This window comes from Serinus canaria, chromosome 14 (assembly GCF_022539315.1).
Source record: "Serinus canaria isolate serCan28SL12 chromosome 14, serCan2020, whole genome shotgun sequence".
Classification (NCBI taxonomy): domain Eukaryota; kingdom Metazoa; phylum Chordata; class Aves; order Passeriformes; family Fringillidae; genus Serinus; species Serinus canaria.
Window position 1 is genome coordinate 14,903,461 of NC_066328.1, and position 19,391 is coordinate 14,922,851.

The 19,391-nt window shown below is 60.7% G+C and overlaps 2 protein-coding genes across 3 annotated transcripts in view; one reads left to right on the forward strand and one right to left on the reverse strand.

Moving 5' to 3' along the window:
* Positions 1-16,350: 16,350 nt before the first annotated feature.
* MSRB1 (methionine sulfoxide reductase B1) lies at positions 16,351-18,875 on the reverse strand. Of its 2 annotated transcripts, XR_003945003.2 has the most exons (5): positions 18,717-18,875; positions 18,137-18,279; positions 17,877-17,991; positions 17,259-17,383; positions 16,351-16,605 (listed from the first exon to the last, which is right to left on the reverse strand). XR_003945003.2 is itself a non-coding variant. In XM_030229561.2 (4 exons), exons 1-4 carry the CDS (start codon positions 18,862-18,864, stop codon positions 17,358-17,360), a joined length of 432 nt encoding a protein of 143 aa, XP_030085421.2. In that variant the 5' UTR covers positions 18,865-18,875; the 3' UTR covers positions 16,351-17,357. The 2 variants fall into 2 exon arrangements, 1 of the variants encoding a protein (XP_030085421.2); XM_030229561.2 differs by having other exon boundaries at positions 16,351-17,383.
* Positions 18,876-19,215: 340 nt separating this feature from the next.
* Positions 19,216-19,391, forward strand: part of LOC103817814 (testis-expressed protein 2-like) — a 9,259-nt gene continuing 9,083 nt past the window's right edge. The window contains 1 exon segment of the mRNA XM_050980240.1: positions 19,216-19,391. This exon segment is cut by the window's right edge and continues 215 nt beyond it. The gene's annotated coding sequence lies outside the window, so the exon portion shown is untranslated.

Below are 19,391 nucleotides of genomic sequence, written 5' to 3' on the forward strand. Positions count from 1 at the left end.
CGCGTGGCTGTCACACCCGGCCGGGGCAGCCCCTGCTGCCGGCCCTTCCGAGCAGGGGACATGCTTCCCACATTTCCCTGTATTTTCCTTTTTTCCCCCCATGGTTCTGCTCGGTTTTCCATGTTACCCCACATTTCCCTGTGTTACTCCATGTTTTCACTTTTCCCCTGTTTTCCCACATTTCCACACATTTTCCCATATTTTTACCACGCTTCCCCATGTTTTCACACACTTCCCACATTTCCCTGTGCTCTCACATGTTTTCCCTGTATTTTCCTTTTTTTCCCCCATGTTTCTGCTCGGTTTTCCATGTTACCCCACATTTCCCTGTGTTACTCCATGTTTTCACCTTTTCCCACATTTCCCCCTATTTTCCCACATTTACCCCTATTTTCCCAAATTTCCACACACTTCCTCGTGTTTTCCCATATTTTTACCACACTTCCCCATGTTTCCACACGCTCCCCACATTTCCCTGTGTTTTCACACGTTTTCTCATGATTACCCACATTTCTCCATACTTCACCACATTTTCCCATCAATTTTTCTTCCTCCTCTCACCATTCCCGGGGCTCCAGGGCTGGTTTTGGGAAGGGTCTCCCTCCACCAGCACAGCAGGATCCCAGGCAGGCACCAGCCAGTCTTAATTAGCCTATTAATGTAATTAACTCTGTTTAGGATTGAACCCCCCAAGAGCTGGGGAGTGGTGGGGACGGGAATCCATGGCCTGGCATGGGCAGGGAGGAGCAGAGCTGGGGTCACTGAAGGTCCTGGAGGGCCACGGTGGCACCAGTGGGGACTTGTGGGGTGACAAAGCTGCAGGGTGGCACAGGGACAGGGCTGGGGGGTGACAAAGCTGCAGGGTGACTTGGGGACAGGGTTGGGGGGACGACAGGGTGATACAGGGACAGGATGACAGGGTCCCAGGGCTGCAGGGTGACACGGTGACAGGGTCACAGGGCTGCCTGGCTGCAGGGCTTTGTGCCCTCTCGTGGCTGGCGCTCGGGGCTGCTCTGTCCCGCCTGGAGCTCTCCGAGGGGTGGGACAGCCCGAGACCCCTCCCAGCCCCAGCCCCCAGGGCCGGCCGGAGCGGGGACACCGAGCAGTGCAGCTGCTGCTGTGCCTTGGTTGAGCTCTCCTGTTTCCCAGATTCTGGACTGCACTGGTGCATGATAACTCTGAACTCCAGACAGGTTTTGTCTGTCCCAAAGAGTGCAAACAGCAGGGAATCAGAGAAAAACAAGGATGGAACTTCATAACCTAAAGCTATAATTGGATAATGAACCCTAATATGCAAATGGACCAAAACCTATAAAAGTGTGAGACCTCATCCAATTTGTGACCATTTTGGTTCACCTGGGGTGCAGCCCTGGCTGGGCTCTTGCACTGCCCAAGCTGGATCCACTGAGGCCTTTCAATAAATCCCTGCTCTGTCCTTCCACTCTGTTCTGGCCCAGCTTCCCAAGGCATCACCATCAGAGCAGCTCCATCAGCACAAACCCGTTCAAACCCTGCCCCTGGCCAGCCCTGGCTGCCTTTCCATGAGCCATTGGAAACAGGAGCTGCTCCAGCTCCCTGTTTGCCTTGGGAGGGCCAATGTTGCTCTTGGAAAATGCCAGTTTGTCAAAAGGGGAACGTTTGGCCAGAGCAGATCCATCCTGACAAACTCCTGTCCCAGCGCAGCCAGGGAGGCTCCAGGAGGGTGGCAGGGGGAGCAGGGCACTCCCCTCCTCACCCTGGGTGTGGGGGCTGCCAGGGCTGCTGCCACGGGGCCTCTTGGCACCGCCAGCTGCCCTCAGAGCACTCAGAGCCTTCCTTTCTCACCTCCAGAACTGGGGAAAAGGCTGGAAACGCCAGTCTGCGGTCAGGGCTGGCGCCAAGGGCTTGGGATGGGCCCAAGGTCACCCCAGCCCCGTGTCTGGGGGAGCTGGGGGCCCTGCAGGAGGGTCCCTGGATGCAGCCCAGGCCATGGAGGGTGAGCAGCTCACGGGCAGGTTTTGAGCCAAACCAGGGCATTTGGGTTGGAATGAATGAATTCTGCAATGTTCTCCCCGTGTTTGGTGTCCTTGGCTGGCAGTGGGCACCCAGTGCTCCACCATCCGTGCTCCACCCTCTCCCCCGTCCCCAACCCAGCAGGGTGGGACCCCTGCCACCCCCCAGGTCCCCCAGCACTGTCCCCTCCTCCAGCCCACCCCAGGCAGGGGCTGCTCGGGGGTTTCTGGGGTTCCCCCGAGTTTGTTATTGCAGAGAAAGAAAGGGAAGGGCTCTGGGGAGCGGCAGGGGTGAGGAATGCTTTGGGACCCCGGGGGTGGTTCAGCAGGTCACCTCCACGGCACAGTTTGCCAGGCTGGTAAAGGCGAGCAGAGCTCTGAAAGGCGAGCACAGCTTGGTGGGGAGCGCCTGCTCCAAACACGCAATTAGCGCAGGCAATTAGCGCCGCCGGCCCAATCCAATTAGCGCGGATGTTTCCCTGATTGCAGCCGCTGTTGGACAAATACAGCACAACTGCTCGGGTTCAGAGAGCAGCCAGGCAGGGAGGGACCCCAGCCCCAGGGATGTCCCCGCCTCACACGCGTCCCCAAAGCCACACAGCCCTGCCAGGTCACTCCTCACTGTCCCCACCGAGGGGTCATGCACACAGGGATGTCCCCAGCAGCTCTGGCAGTGCCACCTCCCCACTGGAGTGCTGTTCCCAAAGCCACACAGCCCTGCCAGGTCACTCCCCACTGTCCCCACCGAGGGGTCATGCACACAGGGATGTCCCCAGCAGCTCTGGCAGTGCCACCTCCCCACTGGAGTGCTGTTCCCAAAGCCACACAGCCCTGCCAGGTCACTCCCCACTGTCCCCACCGTGAGGTCATGCACACAGGGATGTCCCCAGCAGCTCTGGCAGTGCCACCCCCTGCTAGAGTCCCATCCAGGGTCTCAGCAAAGGCTTTTCCCCAAGATTTGAGGTTTGTCTGTTGGATTTTGGGGATAAAGCATCATCAGTGTCAGGGTACAGGGGGATTTCTCCCAGTCCTGCAGTGGGGAAAGGCAGGGTGGAGAGGGAAGAGCCCGAGTGGGACCATCAGGGCTCTGCCAGAGCTCCCCAGAGCAGCTCAAAGAATGAGGATGGGAGTGAGGAGGAGGAGTGGGTCACATCTCCTCACTGGGATCACAGGCACAGCACACGGAGCTGATCCCCTCCACACCCCCTTCCCATCACCTGGGGCACAGGGGACACCACAAACTCACCAGCAAGGATTAAAACCAAGGCACAAAGCCCAGCCTAGCTGCAGGAGGCTGGGCTGGGGGGCTGAGCCCCAGCTCCAGCAGCAGCTCTGAGGGCTGGCTCCAGAATCCTGGCACGCAGCCACCGCTGGGGTGGAGCCCAGCCCTGTTATTAAAATGTGTGACAGCAGCTCAAGATGGAAAGTGAAGTTGTACATTCTCCATCTGAAACTCCGGGAGGAATTTCAAGCAGGGGAATGCAATTTCCAGCCTGGAGGAGAGCCAGCAGCGCCAGGGCGAGATTTTTTCTTAATATGGTTTTGCAAAACTCCAACACGGAGAATTGCCCGTGGGTACAGAGATTCTGGGGAGCTGCAGACAGCCCCGTGCTGGGAGGAGGAACAAAACCAGCCCCAACTCCAGCAAGCTGCTGTCCCTGTCCCCAGAGGAGCTCTGGTCACCTCAGAGCCAGCGTGGACAGGACAACCCCAGGGCCCTGGCTGGGGAAGGCAGCAGCACCCCAGCAGGGAGGGCTTGGGCTGGGGGACCCCCAGCAGCCCCACAAGGATGTGGGTGCACCAGCTGCGTGTCACTGTCCCCGTGGGATTTGGGGATTTGGGACCTGCAGGACCACGGGCACCCCGTGGCTGCAGAGCCAGGGCTGGCTCTGACCCAGCTGCAGCCACAAAAGGAGCCTCCCCCCAATTTCTGCTTTTGATTTGAATCGTCCCAAGAAGGGGAGAAGGCAGCCAAAACCCACTGCTTTGGGTTTGGTTTTTTGGTTTTTTTTTTTTTTTTTTTAAAGCTTCAATTTAAAAAATAACATCCATGAAATGTGCAATTTTTATTGGGGCAGGCAGAGCCACAGGGCTCAGAGCAAACCCCGTCCCTGGGGCTGTGGCACTGCCCCTGAGCCAGCCCCCTCCTCACTGCCCATCTGACACCAACTGGGAGCAGCTCTTCCCTCAGTGGTGCCCTCCTGGGTGGGGACACAGCAGGGACACAGGTTTCACAGCATCCCGGGAGCAAAAAAAGTACAGGGATGGGAGGAGGCACAAAAGTGACTTTTTTGTGTGTTTAATTTGCTGTACCCCAGCCCCTGGGCGCCCAGGTGTGAGGAATCAGGGGGATTTGTTCCTGCTGGCTGGGTGTGGAGCAGCAAGGGCATTTCCAGTGGGAAAAGCCCCCTTTGGAAGGAGCCAGGGGATGGCTCAGGGCAGGATCAGTGGGCGAGGGATGAGCCAGAGGTGGGGCCTGGAGCCTGTCCAGCTGCAGGCCACAGCTGGATTGGGAATTCCAGAGTGGCTGCAGTGCCCTGGGGGATGTTAGAGCCCCAGGGCTGAGGAAGGCTCAGTCCCTGAGGAGTCACTGGAGCCACCTCTGTCTCTCCTGGGCCAGGGCTCACCCTCATCAAGCCCTGTCCCCTCCCCTCAGTGCCCAGCCAGGGCTGTGCTGGCAGCTCCTCACCTGCCCTCAGCAGCCCAGGGACCCCTGGAGCCTTGATGCCATTTGTGTTCAGGGCTGATCTCGTGGAGAGCTGATTACAGGGCAAGCAGACAGCTCCCTAACGAGCCTGGAAGGCTCCCAAGGAGGGCTGGAGCAGCCCAGCGGAGATGGGAGTGCAGGAATTCCTGCTGCTGCTGTTCCCACTGCAAGGTCCTGATCAACAATGTCATCTGGGGGGGAGTGGGGCACCAGGGAACCTCTCCTGGCCACAGCAGGTGAGATCCAAGGTTGGACAGGGCTGGGAGCGGCCTGGGATGGTGGGAGGTGTCCCTGCCGTGGCAGGGGTGGCACTGGATGGGCTTTAAAGTCCCTTCCCACCCAACTACTCAGGGAATTCCTGACTCTCTAATTTCATGTTTAAAATCCATCCACACCAGGCTACCAACAGGGTCACTGTGTGGTTTAATCACAGGGTTTCAGCCTCAAACCGTGCCCCTGGGGCACATTTCCCTGGTGCAGGGCTGGGGCTGTGCCAGTGTGGCAGTGGGGAGCTGGAAGGGGCAGCAGCCCCCCTGAGTGAGGGTCTCTCCCCAGCACTGCAGAGGGAAGGCAGGACTGGCTCTGTGCCCTGGGACAGGCCCAGCTCCTCACCTGGCAGGGCAGGGCTGCAGAGCCCTGTCCCAAAGTGTCCCCAGAGCAGGCAGGACTCAGGCAGAGCTGTTCCCATCCAGCAGAGAGCAGCTGGGACTCATCCTCCTTCCCCTGAGTCACAGCCACCAGCTCCCCGTGGCCCTGCCCAATCTCTGTGGGAAATGGCTTTTTCCAAGCAAATAATTCACAAGTTTCCTCCTTTTTTTTTTTTTTTTTTTTTTTTTTTTTCCAGAGGAAAATCAAAAAAAAAAACCCCAACCCATTTAGGAGCAGGGGGTGTTTTCCTTGTTTGCCATTAAAGAATCCTGTTGCCAGGTGCAGATGGCCACATTTGGGAGCCCGTGGAGGTCTGGCATGCCCACTGCTAATTCCATGCACAGGTGGGGGGGAGCTTTCCTCTGGCTCAGGTTCAGGCAAATATCCAGTGGCCAAAGGGAGGGAAAGGTGTGGGATTGAGGATTGGAACACCTGGAGCAGAGCCAAGCACAGTGAAACACAAAGTGAGGTTTGAAGGAGAACGTCTCCCATGGATGGAGGGGGAAAGGGGGATGGAAAAGGGAATCAGAAGCAGAAAGGAGGCTCCCAGTCCTTCTTGCAGGTGCTGGTGGGGTTGGGGCACAGGAAAAAATGTGGGGTCAGAGAGGGACAGAAAGCCCAGCACTGGATCAAACCCTGGCCAGCTGCACTCCCAGCCAACCCTGCTCTGGGGGCAACACAGATTCCAGAGTTTAACGTGTTAAAACCCGAATTTCAGCAGTAGCAGCAGAATCAGGCTCCCAGGTCAGGCCAGAATCCTGAACTTTCACCTCCCCATTCAGGGACGGGGCCTCTCCCTGAGCTCCCATCCCTGGCAGTGCCCAGGGCCAGCCTGGGGCAGGGGAAGGTGTCCCTGGATGGGATTTAATCCAACCCAAACCAGCCCAGGACCCTGTGACCCTCATTTCCCCACGCACTGGAAACAGCCTGAGCTGGGGGGCAGCAGGTCCTGCTGGAGCCACATTCTGGGTGAAAAACCCCCATTTTCAGGCAAACCCCGGCTCTCCCCGGGCAGCCAGAGCAGAACGGGAGCTCGGGCGGGGCGGGCTCCAGCGCAGAGCCGCGCCCAGAGCCCGCTCATCTCTCATCATCTGCGGTGCACATGCCAGAGCCATCCAGGGAAGGGCTGGAAAGGCTCCAGAGCCGGGAGGGCGTGGGGCACGCTCGGCTCCCCTGCCCCGGGCTGCAATTCCTCCTGCTCCAGCACCCCGGGGCTGCCCTGGATCAATTCCTCCTGCCCCAGCACCCCGGGGCTGCCCTGGATCAATTCCTCCTGCCCCAGCACCCCAGGGCTGCCCGCACACCCCCAGCATCGGGATCTGCCCCGAGCATCCCTCACCCCCCGGGAAAGCCCTGTCAGGGACTGAAACCTCCTGGCATGGATGGTCCCCAGGGATGTTGGCATCTGGTTCCCGTGGTTCCCCCGTGCTGTGTCACCCGCGGGTGCTGTCCCCGTGGTTCCCCCGTGCTGTGTCACCCGCGGGTGCTGTCCCCTCCCCAGAGGAACAGCTCAGAGCTGGCCCAGGGCAGCATCCCGTGGCCTCCTGGTAGCCACCAGCATCCGTCAAATCATCCAAATACCCGAGTGACACCGTTTCTCCTGTCACCCCCCCACGGGAGGCAGCTGGAGCAGGGTCCCATCTCAGACCCGGCTCATCCTCCTGGGATCTGTCCCATCTCCAGCCCCTGGAGAATCTCGATGGGTAAAGAGCAGGGAGGAGCCAGCAGCCCTCTCTGGAGGGAGCACAGGCCAGGAGATGGCTGTCCCCAGCCTGGGCCTCAGCCACCACCAGCTCCAGCACAGCCAAAACCAGGGCAGCCCAGAAATCCAAAATGCTGGGGACAGGTTTGGGATCACAGCTTGGGGTGAAACCCTGGCAGAGCCCTGGGTGTGCCAAATTCCCTCCTGCACCAGGGCAGGGTGGGAATGGGTCCCCATGGCAGGGCTGAGGGACAGCAGCAGCCTGGCACAGGGCACCAGGGCATTCTCCAGGATCTCATGTGGCCACAGACAGGATTTTCTGGAGAGCTCTGGAGACAAGAGCCCACAGGCAGTCAGGGGCTGAAAGGCAGGGCCCAGTGCCTGCCATCCCTGGAGCTGGGACAAGGCTTTGGGATCCACCCCGAGGTGCCTCCCAGAGCGTCCCTGCCTCTTGTGTCACCCCCATCTTTGACTCTCACGGCTGTCAGAGCTCCTCGGAGCATCCTCTGCCTCCCCAGAGCACTCAAGGCTGCCCGGTGGGGTCTCCTCAGAGCCAGGAGTGTCCCCACCCCAGGCAGCCCCGAGCACAGAGCAGGACAAGGGGCCAGCCCCCCCCCAGCCCCTCTCAGCCCCACGGGAACGCCCCGTGGTCATTGCTAACCTCAGATCTTCGGCGTTATTAACAGCACACGTGTGGGGCTGGCCTCCCCTGGAGGGACAACATCTGGGGGAGAACATCTGGGGGACATTCATCACGGCCACCGCGGGCTGCAGCCGCCGCCCCCGGCCGGGGATGGGTCACATCTGAGCGCTTGATGTGGAGTCATTAGCATCACAGACTTCCAGCCCAATTACTTGACGGATGAAATCAAGACCCTCTGGCCTCATTGTTCGCATCTGGAGCCGCAAACGGCCCCGGCCCAGCCCGGCCCGGCCCTGCCTTCATCTGGAGGTGGTTTCCCCCAGCCTGGCACACGGGAACGCATCAATCACGGCCTGAGAAGGAGCCCTGGCCCCCAGCTCTGCCCCTCAGCGAGGAGGAGATGCCCAATTCCCGTCCCATAAACTCCACGGGACGTTCCTTGTCCCGGCCACCCCGAGCCCAGGTGGGTCCCACCCCAAACCTGTTTGCAGCTCCAGTTTTGCAACCGAGCTGCTGCGATTTTCCCCGACCGATTTCACACAAAGGAGCAATTATGCTTCGTTTCTTGCCCATTAACACATCGCGTTTGCTTTAGGAGGGGAATAAAAGGAATTGCATCACAAATATTTGAGGTGCTGAAGTCAGCACGCAGGTGTTGGGTGACTCTGCCAGCGCCAGCCCGAGCAGAAAACTCCTAATCCCGGTGATTACGGCAATAAACACGGGGTGGGGATGGGGCTCCCACCCTGGGCAGCCCCCGGGGTCGGCCCGGCCCCGGAGCTGATGGTTGGAAGAGGAAAAGTTCATTTTCCTCACGCGTCCCTCGCTTTGCTCCGCTTGAGGAGCGGCTCCAGGGCGGGACGGGAACCGGGGATGGCCAGAGGAGCCCCGAGAGGAGCATCATCCCCTGGGCACAGTGCTGGTGTGCTCAGGGTGTTTGCCTGGCATGAAAGATGCCCATCCATCCATCCGTCTGTCCATCCATCCCTCAGCACAGCGCAGCAGGGACCAGGCAGTGCCCTGGAGGCAGGCACCGCGCAGCAGGAGGAATTTGGGTTTCTTTTTCCCCCCCCCTCTAACCCATCTGTCCTTAATTTCTTTGGGGGTTTCACTCCAAATTCTTCAGATTCTGCAGCAAATGCTTTGCAGTCCTCGGCCCCTCCGCGCTGCCCAGCTCGGAGCAGCGGGAAGGGAAAACCCCAGCCCTGCACAGCCACCAGCAGTAGTAACCCGTGTCCAGGGGTTATTTGCTGTTCCCTGGGGGTTTTTTCGGTTGGTTGTTTGCCGCTCCATCCCCTCCCTGTTCTGGGGCTGTGCCAGCCCGTCCCTCCGTGCCCTGCAGGGGACAGCAGAATCGGTGGCAGGCGACACCAGCCCCTGTTCCAGCCCGCATGGCTCCGTGGCCGCCCGGAGGCAGATGTGGCAGGGCCAGAGCTCTGCCGGGAGCTGTTTCCATCCCCTCGTAGCAGCGATCCCCCCGTTTTGCCCGAATTCTGCAGTTACGAGGTGGCGGCTCCGGACCGCGCCAGGTCCGGGCAGGGCAGCGCAGCCGGCCCGCGGGGGGAGGCACCCTGCGCTCGCTGCTAATTAGCCGCTAATTTTACAGGCTGCTTTATGGTTTGTAGTCACTGAGCGTCCCCGGGGGCTGCGGCAGAGCTGTCCCGGGGACCAGCAGCGCCCCTCGGCCGAAGGTCCCTGGGGAGAGCCGGGCGAGGGGGGCAGGACCCCGGAGCCAGCCGAGCTGTGGCCCCAGGATGCTGGGAAGAGCCTGGGAAGGCACTCACAGCCTGGCCGAGGCTGAGCTCAGGTGCTCACAGCTCCCTTTGGATGCTCCCACTTCCCCGGGATCCAAAATATCCCCCCCGTTCCCCACCACCCTGCACAAACTCAGCCCCTGCACAACCCAGGGTGAAAACAATCCTGCCCCAACAGTGACCCACAGAGAGGCTCAATCTGAGCCAAATTTGGCGATTTAAACGCTGCCTTAGGTTACCAGGAGAGCTCAGTTCCTCCCCAGAGCTTTGGTCCAAGTCCCGGGTTTGATAAGCGTCAGGACACGGCGCTGGCCTCAAACGGAGAAATTCAACAAATACCTGACATATTTGTGCGACTCACACACGTGAGGAGCTGCAATTGAAGGCAGGATCCCTCTCGCCCCTCGGCCGGTACTGGCAAACCCCAGCCCCTCCTCGCCCCCTTTAATCCCGCCTGGCACCACCCCCGCTCCCCTTGGGAGGCTCTGCCCGCTTTGTGCAGCCCTGACCCCTCACACCTGGGCCCTCAGACCCTGCCCCTCACACCTGGCTCACAGACCCTGCCCCACACACCTGGCTCACAGACCCTGCCCCTCACACCTGGGCCCTCAGACCCTGCCCCACACACCTGGCCCTCAGACCCTGCCCCTCACACCTGGGCCCTCAGACCCTGCCCCTCACACCTGGCTCACAGACCCTGCCCCTCACACCTGGCTCACAGACCCTGCCCCTCACACCTGGGCCCTCAGACCCTGCCCCACACACCTGGCTCACAGACCCTGCCCCTCACACCTGGGCCCTCAGACCCTGCCCCACACACCTGGCTCACAGACCCTGCCCCTCACACCTGGCTCATAAACCCTGCCCCTCACACCTGGCTCACAGACCCTGCCCCTCACACCTGGGCCCTCAGACCCTGCCCCTCACACCTGGCTCACAGACCCTGCCCCTCACACCTGGCTCACAGACCCTGCCCCGCACACCTGGCTCACAGACCCTGCCCCTCTCCAGCCGGAATTCCCTGGAAAGATCCCAGCATCCCAGCTCTGTCCTGGGCTTAGCTCACCCCGACAGACAGCAGGGAGCTGCAGGGTCAGCACCCCACACCTGGACAGACAGACGGACAGACAGACAGAGGCAGCCCCTCCTGCCTGGCTCACCCCCCTGTCAGAGCAGTGGTTCTCCACCCACCGGGGCCAGCAGTTTAAATTAATCCGAGATTAACTGATTTGGATCCCTGCTTTGGGTGGGAGGCGGCGAGGTTGGGTTCAAAGCTGGGAAGTTGATTTCCAGCAGAGCTGGCAGCAACAGCCCCGGCCATAAAATCCCAAGACGTCAGAGGGGAACAAAGATAGACTGTGATGCAGAAAAGATGCTCAAATTTAAAATAATCTGGGAGGAATGAGCACAGCCCTGCAGACACATGGCCCCAGCATCGCTCCCAAGTGCAGCTTTTCCTCTTTAAATAAACTCCTCCACTTATTCCCTCCTGGTGGCTTTCAAGTCTTTATTTTCCACTTTAAAATCCTCGTACCCTCCCAGGTGCTCTGGGAAGCTCCCACCTCATCCCAAACATAACTCGGAGGTGACCTCGGAGCAGCCAGAGCAAACGTGGGCTCTGCAGAGATTCTTGGCAGGCAGCCCACAGCTCCCCTGCTCCCGAAATGTGAGGATCAAGCCACGACAGCCCCTGCATCTGAATTGAAGCGGGCTCTATTTACTGCTGGGGCTAATTGAATTAGATGAACTCCGGGCTGGAGGATAAGCAGAGCCTGCCCTCACAGTCCCTGGGTTTATTCTCATTTACTGTTCTGGCAAACTCCAGTGGGGCTTCCATCAGAGCACTTGGGTCCTGGGCTCTTCCCATCTGCCCTGGGTGGGAATTCCGAGGGGTTTTTTGGGAGTTGAGGTGAGGAAGGGGTGGTGGATCCCGGGCAAAGGCTCCCTCTGGAGCTGGGGGGGCAGTGCCCAGGTGACACCAGTGTCACAGGGGGTGGCACCAGGGATGGCAGCAGCCTCTGAGCCCAGCTCACAGGGCAGGACCAGCCTCCCCCTCTGGCTGCTGCAGGATCCATTCCCCGGTGCCATCCCTGCTGCTCCCATCCCAGGGAGGAGGGAGGGCACGGCACCCCCAAAGTCTGGGGCAGCCCGGGGCTCCATGGGGAACAGGACAGAGGTGTGGGTGGGGAAGGAGAGCACCCCACCCTCCCTAACGCGGTCAAGACAGACTTAACTCAAAAAATTCGGGCAGGAGGCTTCAATAAGCCGCGAGGACCCTGCCAAGAGCCGCACTCCCCGTGTCCAAGAGCACAAAAGCTGGAGATGTAAGACATGCAGAAAGCACTGTCAGGGCAGGCCAGTGCCAGCCAGCAAATCTGCAGCAGTGGGAACATGAAATATTAATCACTGGTGCATAAAACAATAGGAAAAAGCTGCCTTTTGGGGCAGCCATCCATCCTCACTCAGCAGGGAACATCAAGAGCCGCTAATGCCGTGCAGGTTCTGCCTAAAGACCCGCCTGCCCTGATGGTCACGCGAGAAGCGCTCGCTTTGAAGTTGAAAATAGACTGTAAATGTCTTTTGTGCGAGATGAAACATGATAAGACATGAAACCGGGAGGCTAAACTGTAGTTAATCACGGCGGCTTTACAAGCAACAAATCACTGCTGCAGACAGTCCAGGGGATCGTTTGAACGAGCAGCCGCGTGGGGAGAGAGCCCGGCGGGCATCGCCCTCCCCAGAGGGGGTTTGGGGTGCTGGCACACCGCGGTGGCCACGGCAGCGGCCACGGGGCTGGGATGGTGCTCATGGGGCTGGGATGGTGCTCATGGGGCTGGGATGGTGCTGGCAGGGCTGGGATGGTGCTCATGGGGCTGGGATGGGGCTGGGATGGTGCTGGCAGGGCTGGGATGGTGCTCATGGGGCTGGGATGGTGCTGGCAGGGCTGGGATGGTGCTCACAGGGCTGGGATGGTGCTCTCAAGTCTGGATTGGTGCTGACAGGGCTGGGATGGTGCTCATGGGGCTGGGATGGTGCTGGCAGGGCTGGGATGGAGCTCACAGGGCTGGGATGATGCTCTCAAGTCTAGATTGGTGCTGACAGGGCTGGGATGGTGCTGGCAGGGCTGGGATGGTGCTCATGGGGCTGGGATGGGGCTGGGATGGTGCTGGCAGGGCTGGGATGGTGCTCATGGGGCTGGGATGGTGCTCATGGGGCTGGGATGGTGCTCATGGGGCTGGGATGATGCTCTCAAGTCTGGATTGGTGCTGACAGGGCTGGGATGGTGCTGGCAGGGCTGGGATGGTGCTCATGGGGCTGGGATGGTGCTGGCAGGGCTGGGATGGTGCTGGCAGGGCTGGGATGGTGCTCATGGGGCTGGGATGGTGCTCACGGGGCTGGGATGATGCTGGCAGGGCTGGGATGGTGCTCACAGGGCTGGGATGGTGCTGGCACAAGCCTGACCCAGCACTCCCAGGGCCAGGCTGATGCTGGCACGGGGCTGGAGTGATGCTGGCACAGCCTGGAACATCCTCTGTCACTGCTGAGTTAGGGATGGAAAGAAACATTTCAGTCTTCAGAAGGTAAAAAAAAAAAATTAATAGAGAGTAACACGACTTTTTATAATGCAACAGCCAGTTCCAGGGCTTTAGAATCTTATCCACAGCTAAGTTTTCCTCTGATCCCACGGAAAGCTCCCTGTGCTGCCCTGTGCAGGCGGTGCTGAGCGCAGGAACACGCCTGGGACAGGTATTTCCCACCTGGGACAGGCATTTCCCACATCAAAAATGAAGCTGGTGATTCCAGGCGATGCTCACTTGGGAGCAGGAGATAAGAGCCCAAAGCGAGTGTCTAAGTATGACTGATTAACAACTAAACCCTCACTAATTGCCTTAAAAAGTCACATCTCAACAGCCAGGGAAGGGAAAAAAAAAAAAAAAGAAAAAAAAGAGGATTAAAATTTTCCTCGGGCTAAACATTTTTCCGGCGTGCTCAGACTCGCTCTGGGTGTCTCCAGTCATTATCTCCCTAATTAACACACGCCGCAGAGCCCAAACAAATTTCCCCACCTTGTGGCTCTGGGAGGTTCAGTGGGATTAACCAGACCCGGGGAAGGGATCTGCCAGAGCCAGCCAGGGGGGTTTGGGACGGGGTGAGGCTGTTACTGCTGGGAGAACTGCAATAAACCCTGGATTCTCTGCAGGTGGAGGGGCTGCGGACAGGTGAGGTGGTGGGAGAGGCTCCTCTCCTCCTGCCAGCCCCGTGTCACCGGGAAATCGTCATGGGGAAGGATTTTTTTAAATGGCCATGCCTTTATTTCCTGTCATTAACACAACACCCGCATTTTCACAGCCCCAAAAGAGCCCAAATAACCCCTTGGAAGCAAACTGGTGCCAAAGGCCAGCAAGGGGATGAAGGCACAGTCTGCTGGGAACGGTGGTGCCAGAGCATCCCAAATCGGGCTGTGCTCCTGCCCACAAGGATGTGTAACCCCCCAAAAGTGCTGCTTTGGGGCCCTGGCCTTTGGGAGCTGTGGATCAAAGGATAAAATGAAATAAAATCGCTTAAATATGGAAGGAGCCATGCCTGTGATGCTGGAAACAGGACTGAGAATTCCAGGGGTGCAGGAGGAGCGGGCAGGCTCCAAGGAGCAGCGGTAATTAGAGCTTCCGAGTGCCTCCAGGTCATCTGCCTTTCCCTCGAATAACATCATTTCTATAGAGCTTGTTGTCTTATTAGAGAATTAATCTAAATCTTGGCGGGCTCTGGATGCTCTGCCGGCGGCTGGAGCCATCCCGGGAGGGTCAGGGGCAGGTCCCGTGCGTGGCATGCGGGGGAAAAAAACCGGCAAAACCTCAAAAGGGAGGTCAGCCGGAGGCTACGGGGGAGGAAATGAGTGATTTCTTAAACAATCAGGGAAGTTTGCGTCGGCCTGGAAACGTAATTTGATTTGTGTCGTTAAAGCCGGGCTGGGGCGGCTGCTCCCGACGAAGGAAAATCCTCTCGTTAAGGCAGAATTGTCATTAGTGGGATCATTAGAGGAGGGGGAGCGGCACAGGGAATGCCCGGGCCGTGGAATGAAGGGGGGAAAAGCAGAATTCCGAGTGCCCCGGGGTCCCGGGAGAGGGAGGGACTGTGCGTGCGCGGGGCTGAGGGTGCTCGGGGGGTTGGATGGGATAACGGGATGGGATAACGGGATGGGATAATGGGATGGATGGGATCCCTCTTGCAGGATTGCATCCTGAATCCTCAGCACCAGGCGCTGCCTGGAGCTCTCCACGCTCAGGTCTTCAATATTCCTGCTAAAATCCCATCTCCAGCCAGATTTCCACGAAAATGCCCCACCCCTGTTCCAACCCTCTCGGGGGGGTTGGCTCCGAGAATGTTTCCTTGTTGATGCAGCGGTGGATGCAGGGGATCCCACAGGAGCATCCTCCTCCTTCCCTTCCCTCCCTGGAAGAGTTGGGAAAGGCACTGGCACCCTCCCGTGCCCGCTTCCACAAACTGCAAGGCAGCCTGGAATCCCGGCTGGATCCCCCTGGCATGGGCTGCTGGGCAGGACAGGGATGGAGCAATCCCGGCTGGATCCCCCTGGCACGGGCTGCTGGGCAGGGCAGGGATGGAGCAATCCCGGCTGGATCCCCCTGGCACGGGCTGCTGGGCAGGGCAGGGATGGAGCAATCCCGGCTGGATCCCCCTGGCACGGGCTGCTGGGCAGGGCAGGGATGGAGCAATCCCTGCTGGATCCCTGGCACGGGCTGCTGGGCAGGGCAGGGATGGAGCAATCCCAGCTGGATCCCTGGCACGGGCTGCTGGGCAGGACAGGGATGGAGCAATCCCTGCTGGATCCCCCTGGCACGGGCTGCTGGGCAGGACAGGGATGGAGCAATCCCTGCTGGATCCCCCTGGCACGGGCTGCTGGGCAGGACAGGGATGGAGCAATCCCTGCTGGATCCCCCTGGCACGGGCTGCTGGGCAGGACAGGGATGGAGCAATCCCTGCTGGATCCCCCTGGCATGGGCTGCCCACGATGGGGAGGGAGCTCTGCCATCCCCTCACTGCTGGCACTCCCAAGATTTCCTCCCCTTGCAGCATCTTGGGGGAGCCACTCCAAAAATTCCTTCCTGCCACAGGGCTCAGGTGGATGTCACCTGACCTGGAGAATCCTGGAATTGTTTGGGGTGGAAGGGACCTCGAAGCCCACCCAGTGCCACCCCTGCCATGGCAGGGACACCTCCCACTGTCCCAGGCTACTCCAAGCCCCAATGTCCAACCTGGCCTTGGGCACTGCCAGGGATCTATGGCAGCCACAGCTGCTCTGGGCACCTGTGCCAGGGCCTGCCCACCCTCCCAGGGAGGAATTCCCCCTTAATGCCCTAAAACCCAAGGATTAATCAGTGAAAAGGCAGATTGGACCTTCAGACTGGAAGCTGGGGGATAATTAGAGCTGGAGGGTGACCTGAGCTGAGCTGGCACTGGCTCCTGAGCTCCAGAGGGGACCTCACCCCCTTGGAGCCCGGAACCAGAGCCTAGCAAAGTCCAGCTCAAGCCTGCAGGCTCCAGGGATCCAGCTCCAAGGGGGTGAAGATCCCATGTGAGACTGAGGGTTGTGGCTTCCAGTCCTGCAGAGTTTGTGTGGGGGAGTTCTGGGGAGAAACTCAGCTCCCTGTGCCAGGGCAGGCCAGGGAGTACCGAGAACACCCTTGGAACAGTGGAGTGAAATGAAACCTTCCCAGTAGAGCTTTGGCTCTGGGAATGCCCCAGCCCCCTTTCCAATGGCAAACCTGGGGAGATGGGAAGAGATTCCAGGTAAAAGCACACACCCCCACCCCCCCAGCCCTCGGCCAGGGAGCAGAGGAGGAACCCAGGGCTCTGGGATGCCATTCCCAGCGTGTCCAACACTCCAACACAGTGAATCAGTGCTTTATTTCAGCATGGAGAGGTCCAGCAGAGAGCTCCAGGGAATGAGCTGGGGTGGCAAACCTCCCCTGGTGCCCTCAGATCTGTGGGATTGAGGGAAAACATGAGGAGAGAAAAGGCCCCAAGGTGTGCCCAAGTGCAGCTGCACCCACAGTGCAGCCCCCCTCAACCCCAGGGGTCAGCAAGAGCCTCTTCCCTCGTGAAAGATCCTGGTGTGTCCATTGCAGAGGAGGATGTGGCTCCTGGAACAGGCAGGGGAGGCCAGGAATGAGGCACTGGATTCAGGAGAATGAGTGTGGCAGCTCTTGGGAGCACTGAGGCCACGATTCCCAGAGCCTGAGCAGTGCCAAGGACAGCCCCTGGTCCCAATCCCAGCTCCCTCCCACAGGGAGGACCCTGAGTGCCCCTGGAATTGTTTGCACAGTGCTGAGTCAGGTGTAAGGCCAGGCCAGAGTCGAGGACAGCGGTGTGGAACCGTGCCTGCAGGGTGGGAGGTGGGCAGGGGGGGAAACATCTGGATGCTGCCCAGTGGGACCACAAAACATCCCTGCCCCAGCACCCTGGGAGGGTTTATATGGGGCACTTCATGGCATGGTCCCAGAATAGCTCCAGGGATTAACCCCGGCCCTGAGCCCAGCTAATCCTGCCTGACTGCCTGGATTGCAGCAGTGCCTGCCTGGCTCTGGACACTGTCACAGCAAAGCTGAGCCAGGGCTCAGCACAGGCACAGCAGCTCCTGGGATGGAGCTGGAACAGCCCCAGGGGGAACTGGGCCAGGGAAACCAGGAGAGAACCGTGACAGAGAAATCGAGGGGAACTGCAACAGGGAAAACTGACAGGGAAATCAGGGAAATCAAGGGAAAACTGTGACTGGGAAATCAGGGGAAACTCGGACCAGGAGCTTCCTTGGTGTTCCTCCTGCTGTGGAAGGTCAGTGCATCCCAAGGAGTGGAGGCAGGATTAGCCCAGGGCAGTGGCAGGTGCAGCAGCTCACTTACTTCTCCTTCAGGTCAGCTTTACCTAAAACCAGGGGAGGAGCAATCAGGGCTCGTGTTTCTTCCTCCAGAACCAGCAGCCCTTTATACCTGGGGGTTTTGTTACACAGCATCCCCACCACCACAGCCTGACCAGCAGCCCAGCAGCTCATGGCCGTGCTGCTGCCTGGAATTTGGCCTCCTGAGACCTTTCCTCGACAGCCTTTCCTCTGACAGCTTCCCCAGGGAGTGCCCAGCAAACCCCCCCCAGCTGCCTGCCCTCGCTTTGCACCCCCAGAGAAACCCCCCAAAACTCAGCCACCCCTCAGAGCCAGGGAGTCCCTGGCTGCTGGTCAGAGCCAGGAGCTCCAGCTGAGCTGGGGAGCCTCGAGCTGGGCAGAGTGGGTTGGATTTATCCCAGGAGCAGCTCCCTGGCCTTATCAGCACAGCCAGGGCCACCCTGCTGCAAGCAGTGCAGCACTCTCAGTGCGCCCAAAACCACTCCCGCACTGGGCAGGGGCCAAAGCCACCGCTGGTACCTTGGGGGAGGAACTTCAGCGAGCTGCTGAATACTCAGAAGCGGGACTGGCCCCTCTTGGGCCCATCATTGAGGAACTCGTGGCCCAGCCCGTTGCCACACTTGCCACACATCACCTGGGGAGGCAAAGGAGGGGTTGGCAGCAGTCTGGATGTCCAGGGGAGGCAAAGGAGGGGTTGGCAGCAGTCTGGCTGTCCAGGGGCTCACGGAGAGCCAGCCCGGGGGTGTTTCGGTCACACCCCGAGGGTTCGGGATCCGCACCTTCAACGCCCCCGGGCGCTCCTGGCGCTTGGCCACGCTGTCCCCACGCAGGGTCTCGGTGAACGCCGGCCACGGCGACGAGTGCTCGTACTTGGCGCGGCTGGAGAACAGCTCATGGCCACACTTGGCACACACGTAAATACCTGCGGAGGGGACAGCGGGGGGACACCTCAGCGCGGGGACACGGGACACCCGCGGCACTCAGCCCGCGTGGGGTGCAGCCAGCTGCGGCTGCCGGACCCCGGGAACCCCCAGGACACCCCCAGGGCACCCCCGGGGCACCTCCAGGGGACCCCCAGGGCACCCCCAGGGCACCCCGGGGACCAGGATCCCCACAAGGGTCACACACAGGGACGGAACCCCCGAGCCCCTATCGGGACCCCCCTCCCCATCGGGGAGGATTCCCCCACCCCAACAAGGACCCCGCCCGGACCCACGATGCTCCGCAGAAGGAAACCCTCCCTAACCCCCTTCAACCGCTCACCCGGGGGGTTCCGCCTTGCCGGGTGACACCCCCTGCCCGCCCCGCTGGGGAACCCCCCCGCCCGCACCCCCGGAGCCCGCGGGGAGCCCCCCTCACCCGGCTGGAAGTGGTCCTTGAACACCTCTCCCCGCAGGAAGGAGCAGAAGGACATGGCTGCGCCCGCCGCCCGGCCCGTTCCGTTCCGTTCCGTTCCGTTCCGTTCCGTTCTGTTCCGCTGGCCCGGCCGCACCCCCGCCACGCCCATCCACCGGGCCACCAGCGTGTCCCTCCCCTCCCCGTGCCACCCCCGTGTCCCGCCCCTCCCCGTGCCACCCCCTGTCCCTCCCCGGTCCCTCCTCCGGTCCCGCCCCTGCGGCCCCGCCCCGCCACCCGCAGAGGGCGCTGCGGGCCCGGCGGTACCGGGGCGGTCCCGGGGCGGTCCCGGTACCGGGGGGACCCCGCTCCGAACCCCCCTTCATCTCCCGGGACCCCCGGCCCGGCCCGCAGCCCCCGCGCGGCCTCCCCGGGGCGGCGGCGGAGCGGGGGCAGCCCCGGCGGGGGCACGAGGGGGCGCGGGGCGGAGCGCGGAGCCGGCTCGGGGCTGCGGATGCTCCGGCACCGCCGGTGGCAGCGGGGGGGGGTGCCAGCCCGGCTCTGGGCGTCTGCAACCGGCAGCGGGACCGCGACGGAGCCGCCGGTACCGGCTCTTCAACGCCGGTACCGCCACCGGTACCGGCAGCGCTCCGGCCCGGCTATCCCGGCAGCGGCATCAGTCCCTGGATCCCGGCACCA